Genomic DNA, 20,918 nt, shown 5'->3' on the forward strand with positions numbered 1-20,918 from the left:
TAAATAAAAAAAAAAAAAAAAAGGATAACCTTTCATTTGCTTTATCAAACTATAACACGCTTTCTCATAAAAAAGATATTGAAACGTGTAACACGTCAAACTCTCAGCAACATGCAACCAGTATTTAACAAAGCAAATTGAAATGACGCTGTCATGTCATGCACGGCACTAACATTTGTAGAGAGACAAATTTTCTGGAATAAGAAACATACTTTTCATTGATAAATAAAAAAGAACACAAGAATTCAAGCATACAAACTCCTATAGGGAGTGATAGAAGATTTTTTTGAAAAAAAAAAAAAAAAAAAAAACAGAACNACATAGCCATCCAAATAGGGAAAAATGCTCTTCAAACCCAAGGCACCGACCACTGATTCCTGAACAACCAAGAACAAAACTCAAAATCTCTGCAAGAATTAGCGTGAAACAAGATCCAGAATGAAAAGTTACCTCCAAACACCACCAACGTGAAAGAAGAGAAACATGAGAATCCATGAAAATCCTCGATGGCTAACACAAACTCTTAGGCTTAATTTCATAGAGAGTGATGCTTAATTTCATAGAGGCGACACAAACGATCACCTTCTCTAATTGTTCAACTTTAATTTTTAATGTTTTTAAAATTTTGTTCTTTTAATTTTTTTGATTAAGAGGAGGAATCAAAGTTCATAAGTAAAGAATTAAAGAAAGGAAGAATCAAGGAAGAAGAATTGAAGAAAAAGAAGAGTCAAAGAAGAAGAAATAGAATAAAAGGTGGAATCTCTCTTTTTGTTCGGCCATTTATCAACGGTTTATACCAAACAAGAAGAAAAGGAAGAAGGTTTGAAAAATTCAGAAGTGAAGAAGAAAAGTCGATGAAAATGCTATTCATTTTTACATTCCTAGAAGAATTGAATAGTAGGCTGCCACGAATAAAGAAATGTTAGCTGCACGCTAGCCAAACTACCAATTGGCAATATATTTCCTCTATAATAAATATGTCTCTATCCATGAGACCCCTATCTTTTTACCTTTTAAGTATCTTTTCTTTTCCTCGACATTATTTGAGTTAATTTCTTTTTAATCAGGAATTATTTTGTTAATATTTTAACATTTTAAAAATCAAGTATTTTCTTATGTGTAATAATATTTTATTTATTATTTTATTAAGTGTGCCTTCCTCCAATCAGGTGTGTTTTTTTGTCACCTCTCGCCTTGAGGCAATTAAAAAGTTTATCACCTAGGAGTGCACCTTGTACTTTGAAAACACTGCTCAAATCCAATCCAAGGTGTTACTCTTCTATCCATGACCTGCCACATGAATTTAACTTTCCCGAGAATTTTCACCTTTCACAGGAAGGAAAAGACAAACCATTAGAAGGGGATGGGCTTACCATACAGTTAAAGAAGGAACTATAAGAAAAGTCTTTAAGACAAAGATCTCTTTCCCCACGAATAAAGAAAACTTAAATAAATGGGGAAGCAAACAGCAAATGAGTCTACACTCCAATCATTTATCCTCTCAAAAGTCGATATTCCTCACATCACCCAATTTACAAAGGTAGGGGAGCTTAGGAGAAACATCTTTCCAAGAGTTTCTGAAAGTACCTTTAACCTTGCCCAAGGTCCACTTAAACGAGTGAGTACCATGCTTGCGTTGACTTCGTGCCATAAGGTGTTAGATTCATGATGGAAACACAACCATTAAGCCTACAAGACCTTGTTTTGTGCCCATAAATTACCTATGCCTGATGCCCCAAGGTCCACAACTTCTTCACCACCTTCCACCATACATGATGGGAACCTTTCCCCTCATCAACTTCTTCCCGTAAAAATATACCTATAAGCTTCTCCAAAGTCTTATTACAAGGCCTATAAATAGGGACATAAAGTAGACCAGAATATTACTGAGACTGACTATACAAAGGTGAACCAATCACCTTCCGACAGAAAACTTGGCAGGCTTCTTTCAACTCTTTCATGCTACTAGGTCCCAAAACAAAAGACATCTAGGATTATGGCCAAGAGAGGACCAAAATAGGAAGAAGGAAAGTCTCCCACCTCATGCTTCACTAAAGCAGCCTACCCACTCAACTTGATAAGGTCACAATTTAGACCTAAAATCTAACACTTGCTTCTATTAATCTTCAAACAAGAGATAATCTCACAGAACGTTAAAACTACCCTGCCTCAACCCGGGAAGGAATGGGATCTCTTCAAATGTTTTAATTATCAAAGAATATAGACAACAATTGGATAATGTTCTAGCTGAAGCTTCTTGTCTAAAATAGGAAAAAGAATCCTCCAGCTGCCACGTGGACAGAAATCTACACAACCTAAATCAAATATGATTCTCCCTGACACAAGATTAGACTAGCTAAGTTCAAGAGCTTGCGAATGTATGTATATCTGAACTAAAATTAGCTTATGAATTCAAAATAAGGGATCTCTTATGGATCTTGTAAATATAAAATCTTCCCAAAGACTTACTAAGATATCACATACCTACTGAAATTTCCAATATCAACTACTGTATAGTATCATCACTAAGGCTGATTAGGATGATACAAACCTACTAAATTATCCACTATCAACAAGTGTCACATGATCAATTTACTTGGAACATCTACTGGTATAAGAAAGAGAACTGGAAATCAAATCTTGTGTCAATCAACTTCAAGTGACAAATTTTTCTTTGGTCTTACATAAACAAAAATATAAGATACGAAATAAAAAGAATGCCGGAGGCTTATCATCTCAAATTTTCTCTAAAATACTTACGACAATGATAGAATTAATAAAACCATAACCAATAAATTATAAGCTTTTTTAACGACAAGTTTTTGTATGAAACCTCAGCTCATTTTCCTTTCCTCTCTCACTAATAGCTATATTTGTCATAAGATCAAATCAAGAAAATTCATCTATCCCTTACAAGATTCATAGTTCCTAAATTCCTTATTTATTGTAAAAGAACAATTATCATTATAATTGGTTAAAAATAAAATAAGAATAAAAAAAAAACTAAACTAAACTTAGGTCTAGGAATGGGAGGACAAAAGGGGAAGGAAAAAGGCCCACATATTACGCTTCAAACTGAAGTATTAGACCCACATATCTAGAATTTACTGGATCATTCCTAACCAATATACAAGCTTTAAGAATTACATCAATGGTGCACCCACAGTACTCACAAAACACCATAATCAAAAGACTGCTTAAGTAGAAATGAGAGTTTTATTACCAATGCCAGTCTATGAGAAGCCTTACTAGAAATGTGATACAAACTTGTCGAAATGGATGAATTGAATCCATCCTCCTTTTTCTGTTTTTCTTCTTCACCTTTTCCTCTTTATTTTATTTATTTATTTTTTATTTTTTTGAAGAAGTAAAGGAGGAGAAGAATTTAAAAGTCAGATACCCACGATGCAAAATTTTATGCTTTTGAGCAACATATTCCCAGAGTCAACTAGCATGCCAGATATAAAAAGCCAAAAAGATTTAATGCCACCATTTTTTTTCTACACAACTATAAAGAGGAGGACATACAAGTCTAGCAGCAGCTTTCTTTCCATTTTCATCGCCTTGATCGTAGACATACTTGAGAGCACCAGGAAGAACTTTCCAGAATTCATTCACAAATTCACTTCCCTTGCGCCTGCTGTTTTGCAAAATGTCATTTGCCAAATACAGAAATGAAACACGCTGCTCTTGCTGAGATGAGTTGAATAATTTATCCCAAGTTTCAACAATCTGCTTGGCCCTTTTCCGGTGGGAAATGCACCATCTTGATAAAGCTAATTCGATATCAACGGTAAACAAATTCATAACAATTGCACCCAATTAACAGAAATTACTTAAGTATAAAACATTCTCCCAAGAGCATACAGTATAAGAACCGCTCCTCATTTAGTATGTGCCCAACAAAAATAAAATATAAAAAAAGTCTTCAAAGAGGGCTCCATCTAAAGACAAGAACTATCCCATCCGAAATGTCTTTTAACCCAGTAAATTTATTGCCAAAAAATGAAAAGGAATAAAAGGCAACAACTACTCAATCCGAAGTTGCCAGACAAGCCAATGAAAATGAGCGACCATAAGAGGCATAAATCATCGAGTGTATTTAGAAGTCATGCAATGCAAAAAATAAAAATAAAATAAAAAATAATCTCAAACACAAAATCATCAGCCTATCTATGCTTAAAAAACGAAGTCCCCCCTTCTCCTTCGCCTCCTCCTATCATGAAGAACTTTATCTGCAATGAGAATAAATACTATAAATTGCCTTTTCTTCATGGGGAACTCTGATTGCGAAAGATTGTTTCATAAAAAGATCCCTGATATTGTAGCTCAAACCATTATAACTATATATGGTGTAGCCTAAGAGATAAAAGGAGAGTTTTCTCCCAAAATTAAACCAAGTATCTTTACTACAATCAAGTAATAGAATAAACCAGAGGGAGATTCTAAATTTATAAAGAATTGACACAAAAAGATGGTAAAAAGGGATTAACCAAAAAATTACCCAAGATTAACATAATCCTACAACATCAGGTTTTATATTTTATGATTTATTTTGGATCTTATGCCTCACCCCAAACAAAAGTAAAGTAAGGAAAAAGAATAAAACTCACCCTGTGGTGTTGGTTATCAAAGAGTTAGCCAGCTTGCAATTTTTTCTTTGGCCAATGCAACCACTCACAGTTAGCCCTATTTTAGAATAACCACCGCTTGATCTTTTTTTGTTATTTTTTGTAAATTGATTGAACTTCTTAGGTATCTTTTTTGTTATCTAATCAATTCCTCCTACGAATTGGGAACCCTACTGGGAAAAGATAAAATTTAGTATAGATACATGACAAAATGTTTTGGCCGACATAATTCTGCCTCTTCTCGACAAAGTAAGGTTTTTCCTACGATCCAAATTTCTATCAATTTTATCCACAACTGGCAGCCAAAAAGAAGACTTTTTTTGGATTACCACCAAGGGACATCCCCAGATACTCAAATGGCCAAACGCCAGCAGCATAAACCCACTCTAGCGCCAAGAGACATTACGAGAGATTAATCTTCAAATTGGACCCACGTTCTTCAAGTTATTAAGCATAGAATAGTCAAGGGTAGAGAAAAGCAACGTGTCGTCAGGACAGACAGGAAAGGAACAAGCGGATGGCCTTGCCTTAACTCCCTAGTAGCACAAATATGACCGCTCAGTCGACCATTAATCAATAAAGAGAAAAGGTACTGGTAACACAAGCTTTAATCCAACCAATCCAACAAGTTCCAATGCCTTTTTGCTTTAGCACCTCAAGTAGACAATCTCAATCAACCATATTGTAAGTCATCTCAAAATCAATTTTGAAGACCCACTCATCCTTCTTGTTAATGAAAAAATCATCAAGTAATTCGTTGGCAACCAAAATTGGGTCGAGAATTTTCCAACATGCAATCAAGGCCAATAGGCTACCATTAATAGTTTCATGGAGACCTTCTTAAGTCTCTTAGCTAAGACTTTAGCTATAAGCTCATATAGAATGGTGATCAAATTTATTGGTCTGAAATCAACAACTTTGGTAACACGAGCTTTATTTGGTAACATGAGCTTTATTGGAAACATGGCACATATAGGTTTCATTGATACAACCGTTCAGAATGTTGCTTTCAGAAAGTCATGGAACACCCTAAGCACCTCATCTTTAATGATGTTCCATACCTTGTAAAAGGTAAATTGGACCTAAGTTGGGTGTTATCGCCGGCTTTCTTGAGGTTAGGAGCCCATGCCAAATCCTGATCCACATGTCATTAAAGCAATAAAGAAACCTAAAATGTAAGTTGGAACCAACTCTGGACAACAATGCTGACTTGTTAAGGTTTTACTAAGCTACCTTCCAAGGTCCTGAGTCAAGCCCTCAAGTTGATAACAGCTTGAAACCCCTTGCCTCTTGAAGCTAACCTTGAGGCCTCCAAGCCTCCCAAGGATCAGAGGGGACAGACCTTGAGCAAGGAGTGGGACCTCAATACCTAGATTAAAATAAATTAAATTTAATAAAAATTTCAAGTTTTAACAGAAAATCACCACACTCGTAGCATATCCAGTTTCTTCCAATATCGTAAGTGGCACAACGTGAATTCGTACATTCATTACTAGTAAATGACAAAAGTCGCCACTTTGTTTCTCCTTTCTTTTCTTTTCTTTTTGCTTTTGACGTCCATGACAATAAACACACACACACACACACACAAAGAAAAAAAAGGAAAAATAAAAAAAAAACACAAAGGGTTCAAAACTATATAAAAGGGAAAAAATCTCCGAACAAAAACTGTGAAGGACAGCAGTATGATAGACAGGGCAACGAAATATTTTCAAACAAAGAAAATGAAATAAATAAAAGATAACGATTAGAGAAAGGATACACTCAATGCTCTGCTGAGAATTGTTGAGCTTGGATAACTTCTCACCCAATACCTGCGCTTCAAAAACCTCGTTGTTCATCCCGTAACGATACTTTTGTTACATTACCCTGAACAAAAAGTTCAAAAAAAAAAAAAAAAATTTACTTGCAGTTCATTGAAGCCATATAAGCTCTAAAAATACTAAGCACCCAAATTGAAAACAAAAACCAAATTTTAGTGAAGCTGCGTGCCCAATGTTAGTAGGCATAACTATCATTCTCAAAAAAAAAAAAAAAAACAATTTACTTGCAGTTCATTGAAGCCATATAAGCTCTAAAAATACTAAGCACCCAAATTGAAAACAAAAACCAAATTTTAGTGAAGCTGCGTGCCCAATGTTAGTAGGCATAACTATCATTCTCAACAAAAAAAAAAAAAAAAATTTACTTGCAGTTCATTGAAGCCATATAAGCTCTAAAAATACTAAGCACCCAAATTGAAAACAAAAACCAAATTTTAGTGAAGCTGCGTGCCCAATGTTAGTAGGCATAACTATCATTCTCAACAAAAAAAAAAAAAAAAATTTACTTGCAGTTCATTGAAGCCATATAAGCTCTAAAAATACTAAGCACCCAAATTGAAAACAAAAACCAAATTTTAGTGAAGCTGCGTGCCCAATGTTAGTAGGCATAACTATCATTCTCAACAAAAAAAAAAAAAAAAATTTACTTGCAGTTCATTGAAGCCATATAAGCTCTAAAAATACTAAGCACCCAAATTGAAAACAAAAACCAAATTTTAGTGAAGCTGCGTGCCCAATGTTAGTAGGCATAACTATCATTCTCAACAAAAAAAAAAAAAAAAATTTACTTGCAGTTCATTGAAGCCATATAAGCTCTAAAAATACTAAGCACCCAAATTGAAAACAAAAACCAAATTTTAGTGAAGCTGCGTGCCCAATGTTAGTAGGCATAACTATCATTCTCAACAAAAAAAAAAAAAAAAATTTACTTGCAGTTCATTGAAGCCATATAAGCTCTAAAAATACTAAGCACCCAAATTGAAAACAAAAACCAAATTTTAGTGAAGCTGCGTGCCCAATGTTAGTAGGCATAACTATCATTCTCAACAAAAAAAAAAAAAAAAATTTACTTGCAGTTCATTGAAGCCATATAAGCTCTAAAAATACTAAGCACCCAAATTGAAAACAAAAACCAAATTTTAGTGAAGCTGCGTGCCCAATGTTAGTAGGCATAACTATCATTCTCAACAAAAAAAAAAAAAAAAATTTACTTGCAGTTCATTGAAGCCATATAAGCTCTAAAAATACTAAGCACCCAAATTGAAAACAAAAACCAAATTTTAGTGAAGCTGCGTGCCCAATGTTAGTAGGCATAACTATCATTCTCAACAAAAAAAAAAAAAAAAATTTACTTGCAGTTCATTGAAGCCATATAAGCTCTAAAAATACTAAGCACCCAAATTGAAAACAAAAACCAAATTTTAGTGAAGCTGCGTGCCCAATGTTAGTAGGCATAACTATCATTCTCAACAAAAAAAAAAAAAAAAAAAAAAAAAAAAAAAAAAAACCTATTTGAAATTTCGAATACCTGGCATGTATTGAATTATGAACTCCACTCTCAATGATTTTCTTCCCCCGATAAAACCTCAGGGAGGACAAATTTCAACAATGAAGAAGATTACTGATAGTCGCAGATTCTCCTCGGTCCTTGTGTTCCTTCGCAACGAGCAGAGGATGAACAGATAAGAAAAAGAATCGAACAGTAAACGAACGAGAGAGAAGAACGAAATTGAAACCAATGAGTGGGTGCAGTTGGGGGGTTTTCCAAGGTCGACAGGGGAATCCCTAATTCACCACCAAAGAGATGGTTCAGAAGAGCGGTGATAAGTGGAGGGAGCTGAAAAAAAAAAAAAAACTGGTTCGTAGAGTCAAAATATCGAGAAAAAATGTTGACAAAAATAAATAAATAAATAAAAACTCTAAATTTTAGGGTTTGGGCTATTTTTATTTTCGTTTAAAAAAAAAATCTCTATTTTTATTTCTTTTTTAAGTAAAAAAAAACCATTTTAGGTCCAAAAATTAAGCCCAATAAGATCCAAAATTGCGATAAAAAGCCCAAAATATTGCAGTAACTTTGGGCCCAGGAACAAGCCCATAATATTTATTATTATTATTATTATTTTGAGTTAAAGGATATTATAAAAGGTTTGAAACGGTAGTAATATTATTATTTTTAGTTCAATTATAGAATTTAAAGGAATTTTTATTAATTTTAATCCAAGAAAAATGTGGAAAACAATTCTGATCGTCGTCGATTTAGCTACGAATATATAAGGATTCGAAGCTGCCCACTCCGGCGACATAATAACATCCCGAATTCATCTCCGATCCCATCCGCATTCCTTCCGATTATTCTCTACCGCGCCTTTCCGGTGAACGAGACGATCAAACACTCGGTGTAAATTCACCTCCTACTTGATCCACAGGTTCGTACTAGTTTGGATTCGTCGCTGCAAATTTTGTTTTCACTCATTTGAATCTTGTTAGCTACTTTTTTGTTTTGTTTCTTTATTTCTTTTCCCATTATGGTTGAAATTTCGCTAATGAAGTTTCACGTTCTGATTTGAATTGAACATTCATCGAATCAGATGAAATGTGCAAAATGAATTAGGGGATCAAAGTGTAAAAACTATGTGAAAATGAGGGGAGGGTGAAGTGTAGGGTTTGCGAATTGCATTTTGACGAATTTTTATAAAACTTACAGGTTGAATTCGTTTGAAAGAGATTGGTAGGAATACGTCGAGTATCAGCGCTAGATGGATGGCCATAGGAGTTATGTCCCTCCTGCATATGTTCCAATAGGGCAGTCTGTTTCAGAAGCGGAGATTATTTCCAAAGACGAGGGCCACCCGATACCTAATGAACTTAACGATGAATTGTCACAATGGTCGTCTGGAATCTGTGCATGCTGCGATGATATGCAAAGCTGTACGCTACTTTCTGCCTTCTGAACTTGATTTATGCGAAGGAAAAATTATGAAGGTGCATCTTGAGTATGGAAAGGAAATGTACCATTACTTTGCATGTGTTCTTATATCCAAATTTAAATATTTGAATTCTAGGCCAGTTGTTTCCATTAGGGAATCTGTCATATCCTGTTGTGAAATATAAGTATGCACTGTCATTTATTTGTTGAGTGTTCATAGATCTTTGTTAGACACTTTGTTGTTGTGAACCAACTACTTCTGTCAAGCGGAACCTCTGAATTTTGCACCATGATTGGGATTAGCGCTTGAAGAACTTTGAATTTAGTTTAAGGGGTGGGTTTGGTTACTAAATCCTTAAGACTGCCTACCTTGGGGCTTACGTATTTTGCTTGTTCTCTAACTATTACATGTTGCTTGATCAGTTTGAATCCTTGGTTTCTATCATTGAAGAGTGTATAAAGATTCAGAGATTATAGGCGTGAAGTATTTGAATCAAACAGGACACTTGATCTTGCGCACCTTTAGTTTGTCAGAAACCAAGAAGCATTTAGATGATATGAAGTGAACTTTTTTGTGTGTGGAATGATTAGGTTGAATATTAATTTTTGACAGTAGTATGATTTGAGTATAAGAGCATTGCATTTTTGGTCCATCTCTATTATGTTAAGTGGGGAGCTCATTGCAACGTTTTGTGGGTGCAGGTTTTATTGGCCTTTGCTGTCCATGCTTTCTGTTTGGGAAGAATGCAGCGCTTCTGGGTTCTCGAACAATGTTCGGGTCGTGCGCCACTCATTTCATTTTGTGGGCTCTTATGAATGCAGTCTGCTGCTTATCGACTGATGGAGCTTTGTGGAATGTAGCTGGATGCTTTCTTGCATGCTATGCTTGTGGCTACCGCAAAGCCCTACGGTCCAAGTACAATTTGCCAGTATAATATCGTACTCTTATCACTTTTTCATTGTTTATTTCCATCATGCCTCAACTTATAAGTTATTTACAGTTTACACTTACTATATCATACATTGATCATTTCTCCTTCTCTTGATATACACCTTGCCTAAGTAATATCGAAACATTAAGTAGCTTATTGGTAGGTTCGTCGCTGGACAAGGCAGGGAACTGGCTCTAATGCCTTTATCCCTGCCATATAATGTAAGCCAGCTTGCTAAGATTCTGTTTCTTCTTAAGCTTAGTCGATGAGTTAACTCACCGATTGTTACGTTTCCATGATCCCCATCTTTTAACTTCTGAAATGTGATGTAGGAAGCACCTTGTGTGGGCTTTTTCTGCCATTGCTGTGCTATCTGTCAAGAATATCATGCTTTGATCATTTCTCCTTCTCCTGATACATTCCTTGCCTAAGTAATTTCGAAACATTAAGTAGCTTATTTGTAGGTTCATCGCTGGACAGGGCAGGGAACTGGCTCTAATGCCTTTATCCCTGCCATATAATGTAACCCAGCTCGCTAAAATTCTGTTTCTTCTTATGCTTAGTCGACGAGTTAACTTACCAACCATGACCCGCATCTTAATTTCTGAAACGTGATGTAGGAAGCACCTTGTGGAGACTTCTTGACCCACTTTTTCTGCCATTGCTGTGCTATATGTCAAGAATATAGGGAGATTCGTGAAAGAGCTGGTGGATCCAGTTCCCGTGAATTGAATCTGGCTGTCGTTACTCCGCCAACAACTCAAACAATGGAATCTAATCCTCAAAAATAGTTGCTTCACAGCTGGAGCTACCAAGAAATTCTGGTAATTTATTACATTGCGTGCTTAGCAGAGTTCTTCTTTCTCTCTTCCATTCTTGTGGGATTTTTCAGAGTTACTACTCTCACTCTTCTATTATTATTGAAAATTTTCCCTTCTTTTATGTTGTTTAATATTATTATAGAGCTAGAATATCTGTTCCTAACAGTGATTGATTGATAAATTTATGTATTTTTTCAATTTTTATTTAATTATGTTGATTTTACTGTTTGTTTGATGTTGCACACAGAAAAAAAAAAGTCATAATGTTTAGGGTTTAGTTTCATAATTCATAAACATCGTTTGATGTTCATTTCAAATTGGATTTGATCGAAAATGTAAGAGAAACATTATGAATGTTAAAAATCTTTAGAGATAAATACGAACATTTCACATTATTTGAATGATCTAAGATTTTAGTCAGTCGCTCCTCCATCTCGTTGCTATTTGTTTTGGTTTGGATTGAGAGGGCTCACATTCATAGGTAGGTGTAATAGAGTATCATTGGAGATTACAAGATTTGTCTTATCAGTTTCCATCCATCATTTTAATGAAAAATGACCTCAATGAATATTTTTAACAACTTCTAAATTCGAGTTAAAACGAAGAAAAAAAAAGAAAAAAGTTGCCCTGAAAGGAAACAAAAAATAGTGGGCACAAGAGATGATGGGAACTATTAAGGCGCATTTGCGTGTTGTTTTCGATGCCCAAAAGGGCGACACATTGTCGGCTCCTTGGCAATCTGCGCGCTCAACAAATGCCAGACGCCCCAAACCCACAAACTCCCAATACTCTATAAATACCAATATCAACAACAAACTCCCCCTTCAGCCTTATTCCCTTATTCCCTCATGGCCTCTCCATCCATGGTTTACCTCCGCTTCTGCTTTCTCATCTTCTTAATAAGCAGCAGCATCAGCCTTGCGGCTGTGCAGCAGCCCAATGGTGGTGGCGGCGGCGGCGGTGGGGGAGGCTCAGGAAGTGGATCGAGCAGTGGTTCGGGCTCAGCTTCTGGGTCGGGGTCGGGGTCGGGGTCTGGGAGTGGTAGCGGGTCTGGTTCCAGCAGAGTGTCCCCCCAGGCAATTGGCTTGAACCACAGGAAGGCCTTTCCCTGAATCAGAATACATATATAAATAATCATCATCAATCCTTTGATGGTGTGGTTCATAGTATTATTATTGTATATGGCGTGTAGTATATGTGTCCACAATAAAGACTCTTATGAGAGTCGAGTGCATGCAGTGTAATTACGACCCTGTAGTATATATAATAATGCTTCTATCACTCATAAGTTCATATCAGCTCGCAATTCATAAGTTATCCACGAAATTTATTAATGGCTTTGTGGCTACAACATAAACACAACCAATCGTTCAAATATCACAAAATAGTCAGAAAATTCATCTAAATTTTGAATCTTGTCAATTAATTTGGAGTAAATCTAATTGAGATAAACAAAACAATCAAAAACAGGATTTGGTTAGCCTTAAAATGATTGGAAATCATGATAATCAAACTCTAAGCATAGGATTTTGGGTGCTCATATTAATTCCTTTCAATAAAGAAGGTCTAGTTCTACCAAATAACTCTGAAGTAAGAGGGGAAATTGTAAGAACCTGTAAAGGAATAGCTTAAAGAATACCAAGACCCCTCCTCCTATACAGTTCTTTAATATAAAGGGGAAGAATATACATTTCCCCAAGAGTTGAGTTTGGAATTACATCTAAGAAAGAAGGGGATCATTCCAGATAGGTTAGAACACAGCAAGAATAGAATTCTCTGTTCATTTGAAGAAATGGGGGCTCCACTTGTTTAGAATAAAAAGCAAACAGTTGCAAAACTCCTTAAATACATAATCCTAAAGAGAAGTACCTGGCGAGAGTTGAGTGCTCCTATTCTATTCTTCAGGATGCACGGGAAGAATATACATTTCCCTAAGAGTTAAGTTTTGAAGCTATTTTGCTTCATGAAAATGCAACGAATCCACGGATTAGGTGCATATATCAACGATCTCCATTTATAGAAATTCATCCCGGATTCAAAAGTAAATCTCCCCTCTTACTAAACCATGAGTCCTGAGTAGTTTATCGGGCAAATTGAGTTATCGTGACGATACCCTGATTTTCTTAGTGGAAGATCGGAAAAGACCAATCTTCGTCACGAGACTAATCAGATCTGCTGTAGACACCTGAGACAAGGCAGGCAGGCAGACTCAAAGAGTAAGAGGGCAACCCAATAAATCGCAAGGAGGAACAAACATTTTCCATGAGAATATGGCTAATTTCATCTACAACCACGCTGAAACTATCTTGAGTAGGCTAAAAAATTGCTCAACCTTCCAAACAATGGAGTATACCATGTTGAGCCTTAAATCAATTCTTTTTGATGCTGAAGAGAAGCAAGAACAAGAACAGAATCATGATCTACGTAAGTGGCTTAAGGAGCTTCAAAACACCTTTTACCAAATTGAGGACACCATGGATGAATTCAAATGGGATTTTGAACAAGAGGGCACTGGAAAAAAGGTACAAGCCCCTTTCTCGTGCTCTCACCCAATTTCTGCACATAAATTTATACGGTTTCGTAAAATGATGAGACTACGCAATCATTTGGATACACTAGCAGCCAGAATGTATGAATTTCATCTCACTGAAAAGCACCCAGATTCCATAGGAAGAAGGAAGACAGCACACTCCTTCCTTAGCACTACTGAAGTTTCAGTAAGACATATGAAACCAAGTTGGCAATTGCAGTACACCTTAACTGATGCTCCAATGACTTATGATGGCGATCGGTATGCTGAACTTCTGACAACTTTCAAATCTATTCATGGGTTCTTCCTCATAGTTGGGGAAGCAGGTATAGGTAAGAGCACACTTGCCAAATTCCTTTACAATGATAAAGAAGTAGTTGAACAGTATCTTTCAAGATTCTGGGTTTGTGTGAAAGAAGGTTTTGATACACAGAGATTGATCGAAGAGGTATATAGTGTTGTAGCCTGTAAAGAAATTTGTAATGACTTGACTAAGAAACAATTGCATTTAAAGGTTCAACATCTTCTGAAGGGTACATCTTTTTTGCTCGTCATTCAAGACCTTTCGACCACAAACTTAGACGATTCATCCACATTGATGGAACTATTGGGCATGGGAAACAAGAACAGCAAAATCTTAGTGACCACTCAAAGTGAGGAGACTGCAGGTGCTCTAGGACTAGGAATAGTCTATGCGTCTGAGAAACAGTCGGAGAAACAATCGACGCAGAATTCGGACGATAAGAATCAGAAAGTTTCAACAGTCTTCAAACTGGAGAGGCTGTCAGAGGATAAATCATCTAAGTTATTCAAAAGATATGCCTTCAGAGATAGACAAGAAGTAAACAATGAAGAATTCACTGGAATAGAAGACCAAATTCTGCAGAAATGCAAGGGAGTTCCATTGGCAATAAAGTGTATGGGAAGCTTGCTATCTTCAAAAACTAGAATAGCTGAGTGGAAGAATATCAAGGACAAGTTGTGGGCACAAAAGGAAGAGAATGACGGTATTTTACACATACTCAGATTATGCTATAATCAAATGCCCTCACACCTGAAGCCCTGTTTTCTTCATTGTGCTCAATTACCAGACCGCATATTATCTTCAAATGACGTGATTCAGTTATGGATGGCACATGGGCTCCTCCATTCACCTGAAGAGAATCACGCATCTATGAAAAATATAGGTGAGAAGTATTTCATGGAGCTATGGTCAAGATGTTTCGTTCAAGAAATTGAAGAACATGGCCTCGGCTACTGGTTTAAACTGCACCCTCTTATCCAAAAACTTGCACACGTACTCGCACAAGAACAGTCTGAGGGCTTAGTAGGTACCAAACCAGTCACTGAAATAAAATCCCTAGCCTTCCATGTAAGAGATATGGTGCCACCTAATGCATCCCTACCTGGAATGTGCATTCTGAAGTACAACAGCTTAAGAGTGTTACATTTAGGCAATGCAAACATAGAGGAAATTCCAAATGCTATAGGAACACTTAAAAGCCTGAGATACCTCGACTTGCATGGAAATAAGAACATCAAGCGGCTGCCGAATTCAATCTGCAATCTACAAAGTTTGCAAACCTTGATTCTTGAATCTTGTTCCGAACTTAAAGAATTGCCAACTGATATAAGGAATTTGATCAGCCTGAAATACTTGTGGATAACAACAAAAGAGCTTTATTTGCACAAAAACGGAGTTGGAACCATGACTTCTCTGCAATTTCTCGCCATTGGAGGGTGCAAAAACCTAAAAATTCTATTCGAACGGCCAGAGTGCCTTGCAGACCTTGAAACCCTAATGATTTACAATTGCAATACTTTGAAATCGTTGCCAAATGAGATGATACATCTAAAATCACTACAGAATTTGGTTATCTGGGGCTGCAAGCAACTAACACTCACCTTAGAGAACGCCGAATTTAGGCTTCAGAGATTCACAATCAGAGAGCTTCCAGGAGTGGATGAATTACCTGAATGGCTTGACGGATCGATCGAAACTTTGAGAAACCTGCAGATCATCAATTGCCCCATAACCATCAATGTAGGGAGGTTACAAGCGTTTACAGGTGTTGAAACGGCCAAAATTGTAGGATCTGTAAAAGTCAAAGGGGCGGCGCCGGGTTATGGCTTCCAATATTGGAATACGGTGATACGTGGTTCGAGCGGGAGTGGCAGCAGAAAATATTACTAACATTTATTGAACATTCATAATAAAGCTTTTTTTTTTTTTTTTTTTTTTTTTTTTAAATTTAATTTAATTACTTACTCGAGATATTATACAAAAATTATAATAATGCGTTCATATGAATCATCGACTCAAAGAAATGATTTAGATAACTTCGATTTCAACAAATTGATTGCTTTCATTTTATCTTGGACTCAATACAAACTTGAAGATTGATCCGGCCACTATCAAGATCGAGTCGATTATGATATTTTTCGTATGTTTTTAACTTGTTTTTGTCTGATTTTCGATTATGATTTCCGTAAAGTACCTCTACTCCGTTGAAATCGAATCGAAAATCAGACAAAAACGAGTTAAAACAAACGAAAAATATCATAATCGATTCGATTGGATTGAGCTCTCAATTTCATCGCTCTCGTTCTTTATTTCTGAATGTTCGATCCTGATTTCGGTAGCTCTCGAGTTCTTCATCTTCTTCTTCTTCTGAAAAATCGATCATTCAGGTTCGTTTTTCTTTCCTGTTTCATTCATCGCTCGCTTCCTTTGTGTGTTCCTTCTGTAATTAAAAAAAAATAAAAAAATGAAGTTAGTAGAAAACAACAATGGCGATTCTCGTTGTTTCGTTTTAAGGTTAGGGATTATTGATCTTATACTACAGAAAAAAACTGAGATTATTGCATTCTGCAAGGATTTATAGGTTTTTGTAAGCTCGAAACCTGTTTTGATGTATAATAATCTGCCGAGCTCGACTCCAAGTTTTCATTCAACCGATCCTTCCTTTCTTCTTGCTGCATTCTGTTCATCTTTGTTTTTTTTTTTCCACTTTCGTTAAATCAATTTGCAGTTCGCCCTAGTTTTCACGCATTGTTGCCTCTACTCATCAGTTTATCTGGGCGAATTTATGCTCCTTCGCACTGTTGGCGTAGATTAAGATTTGTTCTTTCCCTGAGTGATTTGTGTGCTAATTAGGGCTGGTTTCTGAACTTGTTTTTGCTAGATTCTCAGCTTGGGAGCAATTTTTTTTTACTAGATTCTCAATCTGTGAACATAATTTGGCTCTCTTGAATTGATTACTTCTGTTTTTAATGGATGTACGTTGTAATTATTGTCAGTGTTTTAAGTTTTAAGAGCTTTACAATGATGGTTGATAATTTTGATGGATTTTAGGAACCCCTTAATGGTTGTTATTAAAGTTTATATAGCATTGGTGTCTTGAGACAATTATGATATGCTTTCAACTTGGCGTAATTGAACTTATGAATTTGGATTTTACAGTTCATTGTAGCATTTTCAGGAGATGAATCATAGATGAACCCCTCCAAACCAATTCATGTTGTCTTGATGAAGTTTGAGTGGTTAAGAGCGACAAATTATCCTTAAAAGATGAAAAATGTGAGATTGCACATCGATTGGGGAGGAGAACGAAGCATTCTTTATAAGGGTGTGGAAACCTTTACCTAACAAATGCGTTTTAAAAACCTTGAGGGGAAACTCGAAAGGGAAAGCCCAAAGAGGACAATATCTGCTAGTGGTAGGCTTGGATTGTTACAAATGAACTCATATCTGTCTTTTTTTTTTTTTTTATATGAACTCACTGAACATAAAGGACAGGGTAAATTAGAAAATTTAGAAAAATTAGGAACTTATAGAAGAAAAACTCGTACTCGAAAGATTGTGAAAATTGGTTTTTACTTTGTTCGAGAGCAAGAGGTTCTCGGATTAGGCTTACCAAGATCGCCCAACACACCACTCTATCTCTGTCGAGGTTTAAAGAAAACTCGACACGAAAAGATATGCTTACTTGTTAAGCTTACAAATAGGAAAGCACAAAACTACCAAAGTAGATGTAAAGTGAGTTTATACGATGTAGGAAGTAAAATATTTGAATGACAAGTACACCAAACTAATGGCCCAAACAATTATTCGAGAGACAGAGCACTATAATGAAGAGGGAAAAAGGAAAGAAAAGAAAAATTGAAGAGACAAGATAAGAAAATCAAGAAATGGTGTGTTGGGAGAGAGGTTGGTGGAGAGAAATTGTGTATCATCCTCCATCACAAACACAAGAGAGAGTGCTCCCAAATCAGGCAGCAAAAGTAAGAGAGAGGTGAGCTGAATTAGACCTTGCTAGTGGTGGCTTTTTTGCCAATGGTGGCCTACTCCCCACATGCTTAGTCAACGGCTGTGGGCCCACACTGACCGCCTTCTCTGACCGACAACTTAACAGCCCATTTCCCGATGATGATCTTCTTCTGTTGTTGTTATTGCTGGTGTTGTTATTGTTTTTCTCTATCCAGGGCTCTTCGGTCTCTGACATGTTTGCGATGCTTGCTCGATCAAAGCCTTCAGCTGTGGTAATGCTCCAGTCTATGCTTGCCTCACTTGGCTCATACCAGTCAGTTGATGGTGTCATTGGCTCATCGAGGCTGCGACGTGTGCCTGCAAGGGCCAAACCTAGTTTTCTTGCTTCTAGTTCCATCGAGTCTCGTCGGTGGAACATGGCAGTAGCTGTGTTGACAGTTTGAGCGGAGAAACTTTCAATTTCGAATAAGTCTGAGCTGGCATCACTCGCCACATCATCAACATCGTTGACAATAGTGGCAGTACCACCGGATGCTGCCACACTAGCTAAAATTCGTGATTTTAGACTACCACCACCACCATTATTGCCACAATCTCTAGTGGTGCTTGGTTTGAAAACTTCTAAAGAATCTCGAGGTGGATCTTCGATTAAAACATGACTTATGGATCTAGTTGGAATATCTTCATTGTTGTTGGCGTTTTTTTTCAAGATAGGGAAAGTGAAACCTGTGGAGGCTATTACACGTTGTGTTGTGTGTTCTTGAAGAAGCAAATTTGGAGGAAAGCGTCTTTGAGTGCTCCAAACGACGCTGTTATCTGATTGTTGCAAAAGTATTTTGTTTGCACCTGAGGTTTTCTCGGACAACGAAGACTCCGACTGAGAACGGCTACCAACGGTAGTGTTATTGTTGGTATAAGGAGGACTTGTTTTTGGCTCTAGTACCACCTTAGATTCCTGAACTTGAATCGACTTCTTCCCCGTACAAGGGCATTTAGAGCTTCTAAAAATCCATCTTGTTGTTGTAGATGACGACGATGATGGCTTATGAGATTTTCTCCCAGAATGATGATTCGTATCTCCACGCAAAACTGACACTGAGATAGCTCCTGGAGGGTTTGAGAGCAACCCTGTCTGACTATTCCAACTAGCCTCAGACGAGGCCGTCGGTGTTGTAGAACGAAAAGATCTAGCTCGATAGCTCCGACGATGATATCCATCAATGGAGTCAAGAGTGGGGGAGAATTTAGAAAGCATCATAGACGATGGATGTGTAACAACACCACACATCCAGGGTTTAGATTTTGATAACTCTGAATCTTGGTCAAAATCCTGGTCCTGAGACGACGTTACTGAATGACCGTTACACTCCTCTGACTCCGACATCGACTCGATGTTTGTCACAGGAGAAACCTTGTTGGTATTGTTGGTTGAAACTTCATTGAAATATTTCTTGGCATCAAAAATACTCAGCTCAGAAGAATCATCCGTAGTAGAGCAACGAGCAAGAAATTGACGACGGTGATCACAAGCCTCTCTCTTCTCCCTCGTATCATTGTTATTGTTGCACCCAAAGACTGTTTTCTCAGATAAGCTTCCATTAATGAAGCTCATCTTAGAAATTGCTCTTCTTTCCATACCAAAAAACCCCCCTCAGAAAGCTACTTCGCCCTCATATGAAATATTTATACATAGAAAAGATGATGACGCAAGGGGGTTAAAAGCTAGGGTTCATATTCATAGCTAATACTTTGGTACTTTAAGCCTTTTATCAATGGGAAAAGAGTACTGTTGGGAAAGATGAGTATCCAATTTGGCTATCAACTTATGAAGGGTGTGGGACATTTTGTAAGATTCCATTCACTTTAATGTTCACAAAGTCCAAATCTTTGAGTAATTTTAAAAAAAGGGCTAACAATGTATTGACCCTTCCTTTGAATGAAAATCTTTTCTCTCTTTTCTTATGCATCAAGAATCCTCCTCATAGACCCCTCGATCCCTCGATGTTTATGCATTAACCACGTTTGTTTAGTTTAAGTGAATTGGTGCAGACCACGATTCTGAATCCATTCACTACCGTGTCTCATGCTCTCCTTCTTAGTATTCTTCTCCTTCAATCCAGCTTTGTATTGATTCATACGTAGGAACCAAATAAGGATTCAGAATTCATATTCCGGACTTAATAGCTCTGACATTCTCCTACAACATGGTTATGTTACCAGAAAAATTTTCAAGAGTTCGACCATAACTATAGAATTTCTTTGATTGAGTCACTGAACAAGAAGGTGCACCATGCACCATGTTGGCATATGTAGTTATTTTTTAATTTTTTTAAGATTTTCTTAGCCATTCTACCATCAGGATAGCTCTCATTCAGATGAGGTTCCAATTCAGTCATGTATCCCTCCTTTACTCAAATATCACAAGCTTCTCATGCTCAAAGATATAAATGTTCATCAATTTGACTCGAAAGTCACCCATTGGACGATAATTTTTTTTTCTATTCACATTCCTTTTAGTAAACTTTTTAGTGAAAAAACGTTTTAAGTAAAGTGTGAATAATAAAAAGGTAAAGTTTATTGAATAATTGAACGAAAATAACATAAACTCTTATCTCCCGTATCAATAATTGATCAAACATTCTAGATTTAGCTATGGAGGGGAAACGGGTGCAAAGAAATAATACTCATGAGTAACATTCATAAGAATCCAAAACACATGAACAACACCATGAGTGTTCAAGTCACCTAAAATCAATACATATTATATATCTATATATATCTATATACATATTATATATTCATATATATATATATATATATATATATATATATATGAATGAATGGTTCATGATTTGAGTTGATCATTTCATATTAGGTATAGAGTTGCAATCATATTGAAATGTATGGGAAGAATTGGATGATGTGACCTATTGCACTCATACCTTACCCATCAATTTTCTAACTTACCAACGTATCACATCAAAA

General features: G+C 36.5%; 4 protein-coding genes and 1 long non-coding RNA gene across 7 annotated transcripts in view; 2 read left to right on the forward strand and 3 right to left on the reverse strand.

The window, feature by feature from the left end:
- LOC111441698 (UPF0400 protein C337.03-like) overlaps positions 1 to 8,333 on the reverse strand; it is an 11,817-nt gene extending 3,484 nt beyond the window's left edge. Inside the window, exons 1-3 of one of the 2 annotated variants that reach the window (XM_023078784.1) lie at positions 7,983 to 8,333; positions 6,394 to 6,500; positions 3,529 to 3,776 (exon numbers count right to left, since the gene is read on the reverse strand). In XM_023078784.1, coding sequence (XP_022934552.1) covers positions 3,529 to 3,776; positions 6,394 to 6,472 — 327 coding nt within the window. In that variant the 5' untranslated portion in view covers positions 6,473 to 6,500; positions 7,983 to 8,333. Of the gene's footprint in view, positions 1 to 3,528; positions 3,777 to 6,393; positions 6,501 to 7,982 lie in introns of those variants that run through there. The other variant, XM_023078785.1, reaches the window with a different exon arrangement.
- LOC111441699 lies at positions 3,921 to 6,225 on the reverse strand. Its single transcript, XR_002710219.1, has 2 exons — positions 5,865 to 6,225; positions 3,921 to 5,766 (listed from the first exon to the last, which is right to left on the reverse strand). It is a non-coding gene; the product is annotated as an uncharacterized LOC111441699 (long non-coding RNA).
- A 318-nt stretch (positions 8,334 to 8,651) lies between the features above and the next one.
- On the forward strand, positions 8,652 to 11,365 carry LOC111441625 (protein PLANT CADMIUM RESISTANCE 10-like). Of its 2 annotated transcripts, none has more exons than XM_023078682.1 (4): positions 8,652 to 8,880; positions 9,159 to 9,382; positions 10,083 to 10,309; positions 10,933 to 11,365. In XM_023078682.1, exons 2-4 carry the CDS (start codon positions 9,211 to 9,213, stop codon positions 11,101 to 11,103), a joined length of 570 nt encoding a protein of 189 aa, XP_022934450.1. In that variant the 5' UTR covers positions 8,652 to 8,880; positions 9,159 to 9,210; the 3' UTR covers positions 11,104 to 11,365. The 2 variants fall into 2 exon arrangements, with proteins under 2 accessions (XP_022934450.1, XP_022934451.1); XM_023078683.1 differs by having other exon boundaries at positions 9,177 to 9,382; positions 10,933 to 11,128.
- Positions 11,366 to 13,475: 2,110 nt separating this feature from the next.
- LOC111441733 (disease resistance protein RGA2-like) lies at positions 13,476 to 15,897 on the forward strand. Its single transcript, XM_023078831.1, has one exon. It carries the CDS (start codon positions 13,476 to 13,478, stop codon positions 15,855 to 15,857), a length of 2,382 nt encoding a protein of 793 aa, XP_022934599.1. The 3' UTR covers positions 15,858 to 15,897.
- Positions 15,898 to 17,934: 2,037 nt separating this feature from the next.
- On the reverse strand, positions 17,935 to 19,545 carry LOC111441734 (protein PHYTOCHROME KINASE SUBSTRATE 4-like). The gene has a single exon (XM_023078832.1). The coding sequence runs from the start codon at positions 19,543 to 19,545 to the stop codon at positions 17,935 to 17,937; it is 1,611 nt and encodes a 536-aa protein (XP_022934600.1).
- Between the last annotated feature and the right edge of the window lie 1,373 nt (positions 19,546 to 20,918).

This window comes from Cucurbita moschata, unplaced genomic scaffold, assembly GCF_002738365.1.
Source record: "Cucurbita moschata cultivar Rifu unplaced genomic scaffold, Cmos_1.0 Cmo_Scf00004, whole genome shotgun sequence".
NCBI classification, from domain to species: Eukaryota; Viridiplantae; Streptophyta; class Magnoliopsida; order Cucurbitales; family Cucurbitaceae; genus Cucurbita; species Cucurbita moschata.